General features: G+C 38.8%; 1 protein-coding gene across 5 annotated transcripts in view; it reads right to left on the minus strand.

The window, feature by feature from the left end:
* The window catches only part of LOC122789947 (ras-related protein Rab-6A-like), a 423,726-nt gene that overhangs the window by 365,484 nt on the left and 39,069 nt on the right, over positions 1-19,173 (minus strand). For 3 of the 5 annotated variants that reach the window (XM_044057437.1, XM_044057435.1, XR_006362892.1), the window contains exon 4: positions 3,124-3,229. In XM_044057437.1, coding sequence (XP_043913372.1) covers positions 3,124-3,229 — 106 coding nt within the window. Of the gene's footprint in view, positions 1-3,123; positions 3,230-18,551; positions 18,658-19,173 lie in introns of all 5 variants that reach the window. The other 2 variants (XM_044057438.1, XM_044057436.1) reach the window with 1 other exon arrangement.

Below are 19,173 nucleotides of genomic sequence, written 5' to 3' on the forward strand. Positions count from 1 at the left end.
AACCCACCACACAGGATAAAAATGTATAACAATCCAAAGCACAACAACTAACCCTAAATAGCAACTAGTACAAAACTATCAAATGTAAAAAGGAAATCAGTAAAGTGTTTTTTTTTTTTTTTTTGAAGCAGTAAAACTGTAAAAGTACTCCAAAACTGAAAATACAGCAATTTACTGATGTAGGATGAAGCTAGATGATATAAGATTACTTTGTGAAGGTTGGTAGCTGGGCTGGCAACTCAACACCCTAAAAACACCACTGCCAATCAATTTGCCGACCAGTGATCTATTGTGGTGACACCTAAACAGGAAAAGCCAAAATACATTGCTTTTACTCTAAGATGATCAACAAATAATGATTCACTTATCTGCAAAGAAAAAAAATATCACTGAGTCAGGGACCACATCTGAAGTGTTCACGTGGCAAATGAGATCTTACATTGGTGGAGTGATATTATGAGTAAGTGGAGAAGTCCTGAAAAAAAAGTCTACCTGCGCACCTCATGCAAAAAGTCTGTCAACTCTGAAGATGCCACTTTAGATTTATAGCAACAAAACTTCCTTACCACTGAAACTAAGCTAGCTTCCCCCCAATCATTGAAAAACCAAGACAAATGGATGGTTTCTGCTGATGTATAAAAACTGCACTGGCACCTTATTTTATAAAAAAAGAGTTGTTTCCTACAAGTGATCTACCTGTTTTGTACATTAAAAAAGTTGCCATCATTTGGAAAGAATACTTTTTAAAATTAGATTTTGGATTAGATTTTGGAGTTCTTTTATCCAGTATTTAATCTATGGTAAGATTACAATCATCTGTTTAAAAAGGCTACCATAAAATACCCATAGCTAAAGGTATCATGGGTACACACATCATGTACTTAAGCCTTGAATCTGCTGACATCGATCTGTTCAGATCAAATAACCCATCAGTTGAGGATGGACGGACGGAAGAGACATCAGACTAATGGGATAAACAGGAAACTCTACTGCCACTGAAAATGGCAGTCAATGAACTTGTTTTCAACACTCAGTACTTGCTTAAACAGAATTCAATTCTACTCCAGTTCAAAGGCAACTATAAAACATCCGTAAAACATGCGTCTTCTGATGGAGATTCTGAAGACTGAAGGGAATCTAGGCAAACAGAAATCTAACAGGAAAGAGAATGAATCTGCCTCCTAAAAATCTTCTTCATCACTATATGTGCTGGGGGGTCTATATTACTACGACGAATGCTTAAATGTTCGAATCTGTAAAGGTCGACCATTACAGATCAAACAGTTAAACGTTCGAAGTTGTAAAAAAATAATTAATTAAAAAAAAAAAAATACACGGAAAGGGTTATAGCAGAGAGGCAAGCCTCCCTGCACCCCCACACCCCCCACTACTTAAATATACCAACACTGAGATCGCACTTCAGTGAACTAAAGGGCAGAAATGGGAAATTTCCCATTCCCTACACTATAACGAGATATTGGAGTTGGTATATTTAAGTAGTGGGGGTGTGGGGGGTTTGTCCCCCTGCTTAAACCCTTTAGTTTTTTTTTTTTTTTTTTTTTTTTAATTTTTAAAGAAATTCGAACGCTTAACTGTTCGATCTCTAAAGGTCGACCTTTAGAGATTTGAACATTTAAGCGTTCGTGGATCTAATATAGACCCATGCTGGGGAAGATTTAATCTTTCCTTTGCCTTTTCACCCTGAACCCTGACAGGTGTTTAGATTCTCATCTGTGTTCAAACACTGACTGACATTTAATCAAAATAATTACTTAGTCTCATACCATTTTACTGTTGTTTCTTGTACAATAGCAAAATATGCACTGAAAAAGGATAAATAGTCAAATGAGGGATGCATCAAATTCAGAGGCCAAACTGCATGAAGGAATGGAGGGGTCCCAAGTCCAGCGCTGAAACATCTACATCCAGAGTGGTTTTCAGAAGACATCAATACAGGTACACAACTGGTGAAGGTACTGTTAAATTATCTTTTGGCAACACCTAGATGAACAAGGACAACCCTGGTACCTTTAAATGATAGTTTCCTCAGAGAACATGCTTCGCAGGTAGCCACATGGTCCAGGAGGACAGTGAAGAGCCCAGTCCAATTTCTCTATTGTCACAGAGCACTGCCTGGTTAAGTGACTTGCTCATAGCCGCACAGCAGGCAAAAGAAGGCTCAGGGAATCAAACAACTGACTAGGATTAAGCCCATCAGCTATTTCCTGTAAAGAAAGCAGTACCCTTTTCAGAAATATTTGAAGATTTCCGATTCCTCAGCTGCCTGACAGCAACAACTGATAATTTATGTCTCCTAACCTTAAAGACTTTATCCTTTTTATTCTGCTTAATCTCTTAATACTTGCCTGTGACTTCAAAACTGGCAACAGTCTACACAAATTCATTCTTAAAGCCTGGCTGAAGAATTTTTTTTTTTTTTTAAGAAAAACAGTTAACATTCTATAAGCAAGTACAGTTATGCCATGCAGCTGAAATTACTAAGACAGAGACATGGGATCTAATGTACCTATGGTAACAAAAAGAACTGAAATATGCTCCTTGCAATGTTGGATAAATACAAGTGCCACTTGCTCCTAACAAAGGTTCTGTGAACAGGACCAGCTCAGGCTTTCATAGTAATACTGTCCCCACTGATGGAAACGGACCAGGATGAGAACACAAGTATGTGGGACATACCCAAACATTGCAATTTGCTGTTATAACAAACCTTCTTGAAGATCTTCTCTTTTCTTATCCATTTTAGAATATTTTTAATGAGTTAATGGTATAATTTGCACAGTTTGATATTTACTGTTTTCTCTATTGCCCTGTTTGTTGAACACATATGGTTCAGATATTTGTTTTTAAAACTTTTGGGATTCCAACTTTTGGGCATCAGAAAGGTACTATATCCAAAATGGTAACATTTACTCCAAGTCACATCCTACAAATCTATGTTCTGTTCTATTGCAGTAAAGCACATCAAAATTGCATAACTACATTTATTAATAATTTTAAGAACAATGCATTTTCAGAAAAATGCTTCAAATATTCAGCATACTTGCCTGTACTAAGAAGTCTGCGTTTTATTTAATAATCACAGAAATGAGAATTGCCACTCACTTGTAATGTCATATACTACCACGGCAATGGTGGAGTCTCTGATATAACTAGGAATGAGGCTACGGAACCGCTCCTGCCCTGCTGTATCCCACAGCTGCAGCCGAACCTGTCATAATGAAGGTTATTACATGGAACAAAAAGAAAATGAGGAGAGAGAAAGAAGAACAGAGTGAGAGAGACAGAGATATTCAACAGGAAGTAGGTAAAGCAGTCATCATACCCTCTGCAGAACAGAATGCCATGTACTGCATAATTTGCCAAAAAAGCTTATTCCTTACTATTAACACAGATGGGAAAGCCTTTGTTTTTAGAAGCTTCAGTGTATCAGAACCAGAATAGCAATCTATCTCATTCAGCATCATTTTTGAGAAATCAATTTATATTTAATGATTGTTAAATTTTTTAGACATCCTTTACTAACAGCTATAAATTCACTGTCCCAAATTAGAATGCTGCAGTTCCCACTCATAAGAGTGGCATTTTTAATAACTGGAAGGATCATCACTACATACAATTCTTAGACTACTACAATGACTTCAAACAACAATAAATGAAGGACAGACAGTGGACAGCTACAGCAACTAAGATAAGTACTCTGGGAAGGTGAATACCACTACAAGCATACTTCAGGACTTATTTGACATCAGCAGTAATTATCAGTAAATGGCACTCCAGAATAGGTTTGGAGCAGTGATAGGCAACAAAAAGCTTTTGACCAGACAGATTAAATACAAAGGCACACACAGCTCATTATAAAAATTATAGAGTACCACTGCCATACGGCAAATGCAGCAGTGCATAAACAAAGGTAATATACTCACCCTGGTAACTGCTCTAAATGACCAATCTATCCCAGTCAATCAGGACAACTAAAACCACAGTCAGATCAGCACCTATAACAAATCTGCGCAGGTTACCAGTACCTCCCCATTCACCTATAATGCTCTGCCAGTTTGTCTTCCTTCTATGTCTCACATGTGCTATTCCAAAGCTAAGTAGAACAACCAGATATAAAAGAAATCCATAACAGCCACATCTACCGCAAGCCAGGGGGTAAAAGGGTGGGTAAAGCGACAATGATAGATCTGCTTATCCTAATCCACTGTTATGGCAAGTCCATAACTTTTGTATTGGGTAGGAGTTATCTATCCTCATCAACCAACATGTTAAGAATCTCACAGCTTATTCTCCTCAGCCACCTGGAAACAGGTCTCTGATTAATGTGCCTTCAAGTAAAGTCCAAAATCTGCACATTACATCTAGCTTGTAGTATCTTGCTAAAATATTCACCGAATGAAGTGGTAGAGCCTTAACTAGGGCGACGCAAAGAAGCGCTTTCCCCACATGTAAGCTGCACTGGGGCACCATCAGCAGGTGGAAATGGTGTGGGAATGCAGTAGCAACACTGAATTATAAAGCTCATAAATGAATACCAATATTTTAAATACACCACTTATGCCAGGGGACAAAAAGAACTCAGCAGGATAGATGATGCAGTCTTAAAACATGACTTGCTCTATGGGCCAAAGTGTGAGACTCCAACTGCATGCTGCTTGAGATGTCTAATTATTGAGCAACACTGACATCTGCCTATGGCTACCTTCCTATTGATTTTACAGGTTCTAGGTTGTTGATCCAGAGGGCCATTAGTAGCCTAGCCACAACAACTCAAATGTTAGGTATCCATTCACATGACTAACGTATACCTAGTTTAAACACCTTTGAATAAAAAGGTCAGGAGGCTACTTTTCTTTAAATAAAAAATAATCTGTTCCAATAAGAGAAATTCTCTGGGATATGTATCTATCACACTAGCAGGTATGAATGTTTTTTCACAGGAAGTTAAGATTGCTTGATCAGGCATTTAGGATGTAACTGGTTTTGCAGATGTGCAGGAGATTACACAGGACCATAATCTTCGAGGCCCTGAAGGCTGGACAGAAGTCAACTCTCAAGAGACTATAGGAAACAGAAAAGAGAGCACTTTATAATGATTTGGGTATCTCAAGGAAGACATGGCCTAGATAACCTTTGTGAGGAAAATTCAGTGGTCTCTCAAGCTGAGGAATATGCCTAGACAGGTACATACTAAGGGAGCCATTATACTCTTGTCATAAGCCTGAAAAGGAGAAGAGTAGTGAATGATAAGTTCATTAGATGCGGAAGAAATACCCCTGGTGATTATTCTGGCTTGGTAAGGAGGATTACCACATATCCAGCGTTGTTAGACAATCAAAGGATAGTGCATCATCAGTGAAAGTGCCCATGTCCCTAATGGCTAAATCAGCTTTGAAAGGGGTGTCACCTATGTGGATCATGCATAGGTGCCCACTTTTGCCAAAGGACATAATGCTGCATTTCTTGACATTAAGTTTTAAGCCATGGTTCAGACACCACTTACTGGTGTGCGTGTTAGTCCCGCCTGAAAAATTTGGAAGTTAAATGGGGAGTTACAACAGCTCAGCCACAGGTCCTTGATGGCAGCTTTAGCATCTAAGAAGTTAGTGCCTATGCTTTTCGGACAGCGCATGCTTACCACTTTAACTGACCAGTTTGCTACTAAGCAGTTAACATTTAGTTTGATTAGCTTATGGATAATGCCAGAATGTGGAATGGTATCAAAGGCCTTGGTCATGTCCAGGTAGGCTGTGTGAACTGATGTACCCAAGTCCAATACATCAGTGACATGTTCAAACAAGTCCACCAGGTTCAGAAGACAGAATAAGACTTTAAGGAGCCCAAACTGGCTTGATTCCAGAGCTTGTAGACTCTCTAGGACCTTAATAAATGCCACAATGATGTGCACTACTGCTTTGCAGTTAAGGTTAGTGAGGCTTAACATCTATAGTTTCCTGGATCAGCAGTGGATCCCCCTTTTGTGGAGCAGGATGACCACCACAGTTCTCCATTCCTGTGGCATAAATCCAGTGGAGATGCTTAAAATGAATAAAACTAGTAGCGAGTCTACCAGACAGTGCCTGGTGTGGACAAGAAAGCAAGACACCTTTTCAGAACCCATGGAGCAGTTTTTTTTGGCACTGGAGACAGCATCCAGGGCTTGCATGGAGGTCAAGAAATGGAGTGGTGTGGGGTGCTAGTCAGCTGGGAAACATCAGAGGAAGATAAAGCATTATTTGTTTGCTAATATGTTGACTATGTCCACAAAGGATGAGCTGTTGTGTACTTGCCCCGAGTATTGGGATTACTTCTACAGTTTCTGACACAGCTAAAAAATGCTTTGTTGTTGTCCTTAGTAGAGGTAGCAATTTTTACTTTAGGAGATTTTGATTTGGTTTCAGAGCTATTTGTTAATCTTTTTGCATTCAGTTCTAGACGACTGTGTATTAAATTTGTTTTTATAAGCTACGAGTTTCTTTAATTTGCTTTTATTGGAAAGGTTAGTTTGATTTTTATTTCTAGTATTTTGTATTACTTTACTGTCTTTTTCTATTTTGTATACTGTGATTTGTTTTCTTTACACTGTGTTTTACTTATATTCTGCTTTTAACTGCATATTAAAATTTGACCACAGCTCTAACTATTGAGTCAGACAGGATGTTTCCCCACCTTGCCACCCTGTTACTGTTGTGTTCTTAAACATCACTGTCTTTCTAAATGCCTACCCCTTATGTTAATTTGACCATATATCTCGTTCCCACCCTCCTTTCACTGGCTGGTGTGAGTAAACACAAGATTATCATTTTATGAAATCTCTTCCCCTCAACTATTTAAATTTATTGGTCATCCTACTGTATTCCATAGTACCAAAATACAGAAGTGCCCATGCCTTTCAATCCATCTTGCTCTGTTAAAAATACTGGCTCTCCACTAAAATTTAAAGTTTTACACAGCTAAAACTTAAGTTAACCACTTTCAAATCTAACTGCTTAGTGCACACTGCAGTGTTTAGGATAAACCATATTTTTCGTCTTACCCTTAAGCATCTATTGCAAGACCACCAGTTATTGGAGAGCCCACATTCTGCCTCTCAGTAGTCATCTTAGGATTAGTACTTCTGTTTTCTCCTGGTGAGAGGGAGAGTACAGCCACATTATTTCCTGGAGACGGCTGGTCACCAGAAAGCTTAATAACTGCTTTATAGGCAACAGCTTGGAATCTGTGCTTATATTCTGATGCTGGTGACAGGAGTAGTAGAATGCATCGATTCCTGACTGCTTCTGGTTGGAGAGTGAGCGTCTGTGCTTACTGTAACTGACTGGTCTAGTTGCTGTTCGAGGCATCTACCAGAAAAAGGATACAAGCCTACAGACCATTGCATCATCTGGGACAAGGCTGTGGATCACCAAACAGGCTGTGGCCGGCTTCTCTTCTTGGGATTGGTGCTAACATCTTGCTTCTGGTGAGAGAATAACCAAAGGAGCACTGTATCCCAACACAGTGAAGCTGTGATGAGACCAGTATTAATAGTAGCCAAGCAGTAGCGACTCCCCTCTTTTCATCATTCTTGACAAGCTAATTCTTTGTTTTCAGTAAGTACTGCTTGATTTGTTTCCAACTTCAGAATATCTGTCTAAATACTTCATCCTTAAATTTTCAGTGTCTACGTATTAGTTTTCCCTCAAGTGTTTGGCAGTGCTCTGTACAGACTCAGACACCTTGAGTGCCATTTTCCTGTAAAAGCATAAATGAAATTTCTCCAATACCTAGTTATACACAGGGCAACTAGTTTGCTGTGACAAGCATTGTCCACATAGTTTCAAACAGGATACTACTGACAGTGACTTATATTCTCACTCCAACAGTCTCATCAATAAAAAAGGGTCTGTTGCCATAGATATGAACTTTCCTACTATCTCCGTTACTGGCTTGGTGGATATGGGCATCCAGAGGCAATGTACAAATTGCCTGTTTACTGACAACCAGTTAATTCTCAAACAAACTGATATGGTATGTGAGAGATGTATTTACACAATGTCACTGAAGGCAAAGCTTTCACATAAAAGTACTCCTAATGTCAATAAGGGTTCCAGTAGCACACAAGCTGCACTCATCCCACACGATTCAAAGCAGAAATAGACCCACATTTGCTGAGACACTTGCATCTAACCTTCCTAAACCACAAAGACCTCCTAGATGAAGTACACATAACAAATACCCTCAGCAGCCCCAAATGCGCTCTTTCAAAACAACACCCACATCAACACATAGAGCTACATCTCATGGAGCCTCTACCTCTAAGCCCATAAGGCAAGTCTTTACACAATCCAACATACTAGTCAATGGAGACTCCATTGTAGCACATACTGATGTCCCTTTCACCAGGCTGAGTAAGGAGAAAATTACGGTCAGTTGCTTATCAGGGCCTAGGATCCGCCACATTACACATGCATTCAGGTCACTGAACCAATATGACTCAGTCATAGTCCATGTGGGAGTAAATGACCTGAGACATACCTCCCTAGACTATATGAAGAGAGATATCATGGAGCTTTTGGAATGTGCGTCTCAGGCTGGTATGAGCCTAGCATTGAGCAGCATTTTACCTTCTCCAAGGATGATGCCACATTCTGAACAAAAGATGACTGACTTTAATAATTGGCTTAGTTTCTGGTGTCATTCCAAGGGGCTGCAATATTTGTCATCATGGAAGGAAATGGTCAATAGACCACACTGCTTTGCCAGGGATGGTCTGCACCTCTCCCCTCTACATTATCTTCCACCATAGTGGCTTTTTTAGGCAATGCCAAACTGAAAGTACTTTCGACACAGCAAATCAAAACCAAGAAACTCTAAAGGTATTACTGCTCAATGCTAGGAGTCTACACAAAAAACTCCACTCCCTAGAAGCTCTCTTTACCCAACAGAATGCTGATGTCTGTGTGGTCACTGAGACATGGTTTAAAGCTGTGGAGAGCACACCAACAGTGCAAGGTTAAAATGCCTTCCACACATTTAGGCCAGCTACTTCACAGGCAGGGAGTAAAGGTGGTGTCTCTATTTACAGCAACAATAAATATACTTCAAGGCTGGTCATATAGGACAATGCACTTGAGCTGCTCCATGTTCAAATCACCACAGGTAAAATTCAATACTACTTCCTTGCTAGCTATAGGTCCCCCTCTATGACCCAGGAAATCCATACCATGTAATTAAACTTGCGGTGGTGGTGCTGCGGTAGCGTTGTCGCCTCACAGTAAGATGCTGTCCGGTTCTCAGCTAGAGCATCTTCTGCATGGCGACATGCGTGAATGGGCGTTCCTTCATTGAAGGTTGTGTGTCAGGGCTGGCAACTCAGCATGTAAAAATCTTTCTGACAATCATTAGCAGACCGGAGTTCCGCTGTGGCGACCCCTACCCAGGAAAAGCCGAAAGACACAACAAGAAATACTAACCATCCAACCAAATACCATATTCACAGCTGACTTTAATCACCTCACTATTAACTGGGAATCCTATACGATACCAAATGTACATGCACAGAGATTCCCGGATTTTGTAAACACAAACTCCCTGGACCAGATAGTCAATACACTAACCAGGGGTGCAACCATACTGGATCTGGTCCTCCCCAATATGGGAGACTGTTGTACACCCCCTAGTGTAATGCCTTACCTGGTAAGGTCAGACCACAAAATGGTCTCCTTTAAAGTAAAAATAAAACCTGGACCCCTAGCTAAACATGGAATATTCAGGAACTATTCTAAGGGTAACCTCCTGCTATTAAGTGAGAACCTGGCAAAATTGCAAGCCTCCATAAACCACCAGGAAGAAGTACAGAACTAACTCAAAAAAACAAGCCACCATGGTGGAGTCACAAAATCAATCGACTGTTTAACAGGAGGGAGAATACCATGGCAAGAATTAGGAGGTGCAGCATCCAGCAGGATAAAAGTAAAAGCACTCATCAAACTAAACAAAACTCGGAATACATAAAGTCTACCAAAGCCAAATTTGAGGTATGTTTTGCCTCTCAGGCCAAGGACAACCACAAAGCATTCTTTAGCTATGTCCACAACCTCAAAGGCAATATACAACTGTGTGCAGAGCTCATTGTAAATGGATCCACCTATATTGAGCCAGAAGATATAGCAAACCTCCCGACGGATAAATTCAGCTCCAACTTTACTCCTCTATCCCCCTCAACCTTCCCTCAGGAAATATCATCAAATATAACTCCCCCTCCTATAACTACAGAACAGGTCCTTAATGCTCCCTTTAAGACCAAGAACACTGCATCAATGGGACCAGACAATATCCCAGGATGCCTTCTAAATAGCTATGAAACATGACCTATCAGGGCCTCTGGAATTACTGTTTAACTGTAGCCTCTGATCAGGCTTCGTGCCTCATGAGTGGAGAAAGGCAAGTGTCATCCCTCTGCACAAAGGTGGGCCATCTACCGACCCTGGAAACTACAGACCCACTAAGTAAAGCCATGGAAAGAATTATCATGGAGATGATCAATAGAGATATAGTAAACCTCCAGATACTGGACTCAACCCAGTTTGGTTTTGTCAAGGGTAAATCATGCCTACTCAACCTGGTGGACTTCTTTGAAAAGGTCACCAACGCAATGGATGAGGGCAAAATCATTCACACTGCCTACCTTGACCTGGCCAAGGCATTTGCCACAATAACCCACTCGGGTACTGTTGATGGACTCAAGAGGTTAGGTACACACCCGTATGTCACACAGTGGATAGCCAACTGGCTCACAGACAAGACCCAAGAAGTTAGAATTGGGGAGTCCACCTCTACAAATAGCCCAGTCACAAGTGGAGTCCCTCAGGAATCAGTCTTTGGACTGCTCCATTTTGGCATTTACTTCTCAGAAGTCATGCAAATGTCAGTGGTTTCTAGATGACTAAATCTGCAGATGACTGCAAATTAGCAGCTGGCATTGAATCTCACACGGACACAAATGCTCTCCTGGAGGGGCTGGCACTGACAAACAACTGGTGTTAGAGCCATGGACTAGAACTAAATGCCAAGAAATGCGTAACAGTATCCTTTGAGAAGTCATCCCTCCCTGGTAACTTTCATATTGACAACACACCCCTTAGAGCTGACCCAGTAGTCAGGGACTTGGGGACACATGTAGACAGTAATCTAGCGTTTGATCATCACGTGTCTACAGTGGTGAGGAAATCATTCTATGATGCGCAACTTCTAAACAAAGATATGGCACCTAAGTCCAAGGAAGTCATTGTTACATTGTATTCAGCATTCATCAGACCTATCATGGAGTACAATGCCCCCTTTGGCATGTACCTAACCAGGCATATCCAACAACTGGATAGTCCACAGAGGTTCTTTACTAAAAGAATACAGGGTGTAAGTAATATGTCCTATGCAGACCACCTCAAGGCCTTATCCCTATAGTCTGTCTCCTATAGGCTTTGGAGGGAAGATCTATACCTGGGATACAGGGCATTGTCAGACCCCACTCTGATGGAACTCCTGCATATCCACAAAATAAACAGCAACAGACTTACCCGTTCTAAAGACTTAAACCTGGTCTGTGATATATAAAGATATACAGGAGAGATAGGTATGTATCCCAGAGACTACCCGTGTATGGAACAGGCTCCCCATCTATGTGAAGCAGAGTTCCTCCCTAGCCCAATTCAAGCGCAACTTGGACAACTGGATAGGAGACCGCAAATTCATCCCTGGTTTGGCACCTATGTCTTTAATGGACCCAGGTAACCTGTAAATGGTTCATCTCCCAGGCCCATACTTACACTTATCAAGGGTATCAGAACTTGTCAGAGATTTGGGATGCATGGCTAGGCTTAAAAAGGCCCTTGTGGTCATTAGCCTACTAAACATCTATGAACCTATTACTGCACAGTTTGTTTATAATAGGATTCCACCATAGGAGTTTAATCCTGATTTTGGCATTGCAGTTATATATTATGAGGACGGATGCCTCAGTGCATACTTTGCGGTGGGCAGAGAACTTATCCACAATGTGGCAAAATGTGAGATGAGGTCATCAAGTTGAGGAAGGTGCTTACAATTCATCAGACCAAGAGTTAGCTGGATTACGTCAGCCTTAAAGGAGTCTCTAAAGACAGAAGGGTTTTGCAGCAAGTCACGTGTTAACATAGTATTACCGAACTGTGGCCAGATCTGACATGATGTGGTAAGTGTAGGTGCTGGGCAAAAGATGGCAAATGATGGTGAGAACAATGGCTAATACTTCTGAACCCCTAGCCAACACATGAATCAGTTGGTCTAGAAAGTTAACATTAATGAAGTCCAGCAGTCTTTCTGAATATTTGAGGTTGTGCAGATTTCCCAGTTAATGGAGGAATATATGAAGTCTCCAAAAGAAACAGTGTTATGCCTGACAGGGAGGGATGTCAGTTTGGTTAGATTTGCCTTACTGTAGCCAATGACATGCAGGGGAGTATGGCGTTTGGCTATGATATGGTACAGAATAATAATCAATGTGAAAAGGATATGCAGAAGTTCAAGAGAGCTCCCTGCCAATTCATCCACAACCCCGTTTTCCCTATTTTTTGCTTCCCTTCCTGAAAGAGTAGTAGGCACTAAAAACTTGCATTGTGGTGGGGCTATCACTTTCCTGAAACCATGTTTTAGTAACTACACAGATATCCATTTTCAAGAGTTAAGAATGCCTGTGAGGAGTGCAACTGCTTGTTTAGCCTTCTAACACTGAACAGAGCTACCTTTGCATAGTTTTGATTTTGACTGGCTATGGAAACCCTATGGCAATGATATTTTATGACTTGCACAGTACAGCTGTATAATGTTCTTAATAATGACAGCAAATCTTTGAGGAGAGGACATCAGTAGAAATAAACACCACCTACTCATCTCTGTTACTCTTTGATCACTTAAATGTCACTTAGTCAAATGTTTGCCTCAGCCTAGTGGTTTTATTTTTTTCTTTTACTTTTCTTTGCATATAAAACACTTCCAAACCAAAAAAATCTTAAATACTGTATACTGTAGCTTCTTTACTTCCCATGAGCTATGCTTCCTTACTTCCCATCAACAAAGCTGGTTTAAGACATGTTATTAAATGCAGTGTTTATGAAGACTTCTATACACACACACACACACACACACACACACACACACACACACACACACACACACACACACACATCAACTGTACAGATTTTCACAGAATACCCAGATTTTTGACTCTTATTTTTGGTCTGTTCCTCATAAAAATCAGTGTTTTTCTGACAAATTACTGGGATGATCTGAGAAATGAAGTCACTAAATAAGGACATACATTTGAGTTTCAGCCTTCAAATCCTACAGAAAATGTATGTTAAAACAAATCCTGTTACTCTTTTTTTTTTTTTATAAGCTTAGAAAATTGCTAGAGTAATATTTAAAATATGCCCCTATTTCTGAGCCTTTGCCCCATCCCCATTTTGTCAGTATTTCTCCAGACTTTTTGCACTGCCAGGCTGATAGATATATTAAAGACTGAAGTTAGAAAATAATGACAGACATTTCAGTTTCAGAATTCATACCCTTCAGAAAATTCATGCTAATGCAAAACCTGTTATTCTATCAACTTTCTAAGTTTGCAAAGCAATATTTATTAAAATTGTCCCTATTTTTGGGCATTGTCTCACTTTTATTTATGGCTTTGTCCAGATGTCTTGCTCCAAAAGCTTCACACAGTCACTTATACATTCATACCTGCATTCACTCACAAATCGCTCTCTCTGGATCTCACTCACACAGTCACTTCCTCATTCATATCTGCATTCACTCACACATCGCTCTCACTCTCCCAATCTCACACACACAGTCACTTCCTCATTCATACCTGCATTCACTCACACATCGCTCTGTCCAGATCTCACTCACACACACACACTTCTTCATTCATCTCTCTGGATCTCACACACAGTCACTTCCTCATTCATACCTGCATTCACTCATACATCGCTCTCACTCTTCAGATTTCTCTCTCACATACACACATTTGTGCAGCTTTGACAATTTTTTTACTTTCCTTCCTACACTGTGGCAGTCTGTTCGTATCTATGGGTTTCCTACATGTTGGATGTCTGTAACCCGGGGACTACTGTACAGCACTAGGGGACAGGATACAAAAACTATCAAAGTCCAAATACAGTCTAGAATAAATATGAAAAAATGATTACCAAAGGGGTAAAATACATCTGAGCACAAAAACACAAATCCAGAAAAAAGAAACAGAGGTATACCATGACTATCGAAGCCGACCAATTAATAAAAAAATCAGTTTATTGAAACAAAGTAAGCGCTTTTGCATTTCTAAGAATGCTTCATCAGACTTATCAAACGCAATATGAAAAGAAACAACTTAAATACTCTTCCAATTAAAGAACACCCAATAAAATCAAAACAGATTTAAAGTTACAGTACATATATGTATGTATTCTATATAAAAACACTTTTAAAACCTTAACATATATATATATATATATATATATATATATATATATATATACATATATATATATATATATATATATATATATATATATATATATATATATATATATATGTGTGTGTATATCCAAAACCAATTATATTCATAATCAAATATATAAGTAATAAATAACATTTCTAAAACAATGTAAAATCAACATTTAAACGCACAGTCTTTAAGGAATGGCTTTAGAGAAACCCTCTCATCCAAGCCATGCCCTTTATCAGCTTGCAATTTAATAATCCATTTCCCTTCTTCCTTCTCTGTGTAAGCTTCAAAGTTATACCTAGAGGTTTAAGCGTGCTTAAAATGCCAACCTTTGGCTCCACTTATCGTCAATTACTCACAAATTGGCAGAAACTTAATTTAGAGACTAGCTTCGGATACATGAAGCTGTTAATTGAACAGTATACGTTAATAGAGAATGATCTTAATAATGAAGCTAGCAGGATCGAGCATGAGTTAAGCCTTCTTACATCATGCACTCAAATGGATGAATGCATTTGTGAGCTCTGTACTTCATTGGGGGCTTTAGATAACAGACTGTTATTGGCGAAAAAGAAAAAAATTAGAGAGAGACTGCTTGGACTTTAGCCAAGGGAATGTCGTCTCTTGGCCGAGGGAATCTTCTCGTACTAGAAATGCCATTCGGCCACGCCCCCTTCATCCTTTATCAGCTGTATCCTCAACACCACCGCCCCCCTCTCTAGAGATGTCAGATTCCACGCATGCAGTAGAGGGAGAGAACATCACTGTCAATGCAGGCAAATTAGCTTCTGCTAATGTATCTGTGGATACGCGAGTTCTTTTGAAAGAACCAGATGTCAGGAGGAAAGAAAAAAAATAAAGAACAAGTAGCAACAACTTCTACCACTGACTTATCGGCATTCCATTTTCTGCTACCCTTCAAAATGGTGAGTCGACAACCGTGGAGCCCACATTATGTTGGGAAGAAACGGAAAATATCCGAACAGCAAAACGAGTTTCAGAAGTCTCTGAAACCCGTGAACAGGAACTCGCAGTGAACTTATCTAAGTATATATTATCTCCTTTTTGAACAAGTAGTTTTAAACAAAGGGCTGTCTTTTATACCTTCTCAAAGTGTAGAGGTGACTGATTTAATTATTGATGTTAAACGTTTTTCTAGGAAAGTAGCATTATCCATACAATATACTAACAATGTAACTGATGGAATAACACAACATAGAATGTTTAGGAAACCATCAACATACACCCCCATCTTACATCCATTACTTGAAAGTTTTGAGAAAGCCTGTGAGAAAGACCTACTAGCTATATTTGAACTAGAGTGGCATAATTTAAGACCAGAGTTTTACAATTTAAATGTAGAAGAAAGACAAGCTTTGTAGGCTTTACAAAATGAAAATATTGTGATTAGACCTGCTGATAAAGATGGGGCAGTATTTGTGTTAGATTATGAATACTATCATTTTACAATAAATAGTATGTTATTAGAGCCTGATACATATAGGAGTTTGTCTACGTTTCAACTTGGCAAGATAATCAAAGATGTCCATGAAAATCTATATGCTATGTTAATGTGTGGTATCATGGATGTTGATCTATATAATTATTTTATCATAAAGAAACCTTTAGAACCTACTTTTAGAGGTCTTCCAAAGATACACAAAACACTACAGAATCCCCCTCTTAGACCTACTGTATATAGCAGGGGTTGGTTAACTGAGTCTATGTCTATTTATCTTGAAAAACAGCTAAGACCGTTTGATGATTCGACTAGCTCAATTCTAAGGGACACACAGCAGTTTCTTGAAACACTTGCATTTTATCATGGACCTGGTCACACGAAGGACACTGATTATTATGGTCACGTTAGACGTCATGTCTCTTTTTACTAATATACCAAATTATATTTGTATAGCATATTTGAGATCGTTTTCGATTAAAAAAGGAATGAATAGGGACTTAGTTACTAGATGTACTATGTTAATGGATTTGGTTCTTACTAATAATGTTTTCACATATGATGATAAATACTTTTTACAAACCACAAGCGTAGTGATGGGTACCCCATGCGCTAATTCCTATGCGAATCTTGTTTCAGCATATTGGGAGTATACCTATGTTTTAGAGCATATGCTTTTTTCTGAACATATAACTTACTACAGACGTTTTGTGGATGATGTTTTTCTCATATGGAGAGGGAGCTTGGATACCCTTAATGAATTCATCACTTATATTACTGGGACAACAACTTTCTTCACTTTTGTTGAGAAGTTTTCTCAGGATGAAATTGAATTTTTGGATGCTATGCTAAGAAAATCTGATGATTGTATAAGCACAGGGGTACATAGGAAACCTTGTAGGAGGAATGCCCTTCTACATCGTGATAGCCTACATCTGCCACATATATACAGAAATATAGTTGAGAGCCAAGCTAAGGACATCTCGTCTAACAAGTGAAGATCAAGTTTTTGATAAAGCTATTTGTGAGGTGAAAAAGGATTTTGTAGAAAGAGGGTATCATCCCTCTGATTTTGAAGTGACACATGAAGCAATGCGTAATAATATTGGGAAACCTTATATCAAAAGAGATGCTGCAACACCAGTGAGACAGCATAATAGTACATCTCTATCGACCAATAGGATAGTTATTCCTTATACTAATAATAATAAAAAAAGTGACAGAAATTATTAAAAAGAATTGGAATATACTATTACTGGATGATCAAATAAGAGATGTAGTGGGTAATTGTCCTACATCAAGTTATAAGAATACCAAATCATTGAAGAGGTTACTTTGCTATGAGAAGCAAAATAAAAATAGAGAAATTAGTTCTACTAAAGAAAGGTACTTTTGCTTGTCGCATTTGTAATCAATGCTTTTTTATAATGAATACAAATAGTGTTACACATCCTGACACACATGTGGTATACGAGTTTAGTCATTATACTGACTGTAAGTCAAGGAACTTAGTTTATTTAGCTACTTGTCAAAAATGCAACTGCTTCTATGTAGGTAAGACAAACAGGACTTTGAGAGAGAGAATTAGGGAACATGTCTATGCTATTAATAGGGAAAATGAAGGGAATACTATAGAGACAAATAGTCCACAATGACACCACACATGGTTTTAATTTTTTAGTTCTTGAGTCAATACATTCCACAGTGAGGTTAAGGGATATTAAAAATTATACAGAGAAGGAAGAAGGGAAATGGATTATTCCTTAAAGATTGTGTGTTTAAACATTGATTTTACATTGTTTTAAGAAATTTTATTTATTACTTATATATTTGATTAGTTTTAGATATACATATATATATATATATATATATATATATATATATATATATATATATATATATATATACATACATACACACACACACACACACACACACACACACACATATATATATTTCTTTAAGGTTTTAACAGTGTTTTTATATAGAATACATACATATATGTACTGTAACTTTAAATCTGTTTTGATTTTATTGGCTGTTCTTTAACTGGATGAGTATTTAAGTTGTTTATTTTCATATGACGTTTACTGCGGTGGTGGTGCTGCGGTAGCGTTGTCGCCTCACAGTTAGATGTTGCCCATTTGATTCTCAGTTAGAGCGTCTTCTGTGTGACGACATGCATGAATGGGCGTTCCTTCGTTGTAGGTTGTGCGTTAGGCCCGGCAAGCCAGCACATAAAACTCTACTGCCAATCATTAGTGGACCGGAGTTCTGCTGTGGCAGCCCCTAACCAGGAAAAGCCAAAAGACACACATTTTCATATTGCGTTTGATAAGTCTGATGAAGCGTTCTTAGAAACGCGAAAGCGCTTACTTTGTTGCAATAAACTAATTTTTTATTATTTGGTCGGCTTCGACAGTCATGGTCTTTTTTGTCAAAAAAAAAAATGAACTTCCTTAAAAATGGCTGTCATATAGTACACACTTAAATACAGGAGTTTGCTCCGATACATACACCCTGTAACACCACCCCAACAGTACCTACTTGTGATATCAAACACCACGACAGCTGCAGCAGAGTCGCGGATGTAACTGGGAATGAGGCTGCGGAAACGTTCCTGACCAGCGGTATCCCACAGCTGTAGCCTGATCTAAGAAATCAAGCAGAACATAAAAAAGCAGAAATGAAAGGAAGGGAAAAGAAATAAAAAATATGCAACATAAAACAAAACATAACTTGGAAAAAACACAAAACTTAAAGTAACAACTGTAACAAAAACAAAATAAAAAAAAATCATTTAACAAAAAATTCCCCTAAACTCAGATTAAGTTACTGAGATATACACCTTTTTAAAAGAGACAAAAGGCACCATCTCAATCTGCTAAGAAATTTGTAAATCCTACCACAGAAAAAATGTAAATACAAAAGTGTGAGTGTGATACTCAAATGAGTAAACACTAAACTCAATGTCTAAGCAGGATAAGGAGAAAACTTGCAGTAAACTTGTGTCTAGGTTAGCCCCTTTTCCCAGCTCCAAATGCTTAGCCCCTTTTCCCAGCTCCTAATGCATTAAGAAATAAAGTGGTACCGGACCTTATCTGCACCTATTCAGCAGTGCAGGAAAGCCCAACTCATTATAAAAAAGGCTTCACATAACCCCAAATAA

The sequence above is a fragment of the Protopterus annectens genome, chromosome 15.part0 (assembly GCF_019279795.1).
Source record: "Protopterus annectens isolate FY-2018-M chromosome 15.part0, PAN1.0, whole genome shotgun sequence".
Lineage (NCBI taxonomy): Eukaryota > Metazoa > Chordata > Ceratodontiformes > Protopteridae > Protopterus > Protopterus annectens.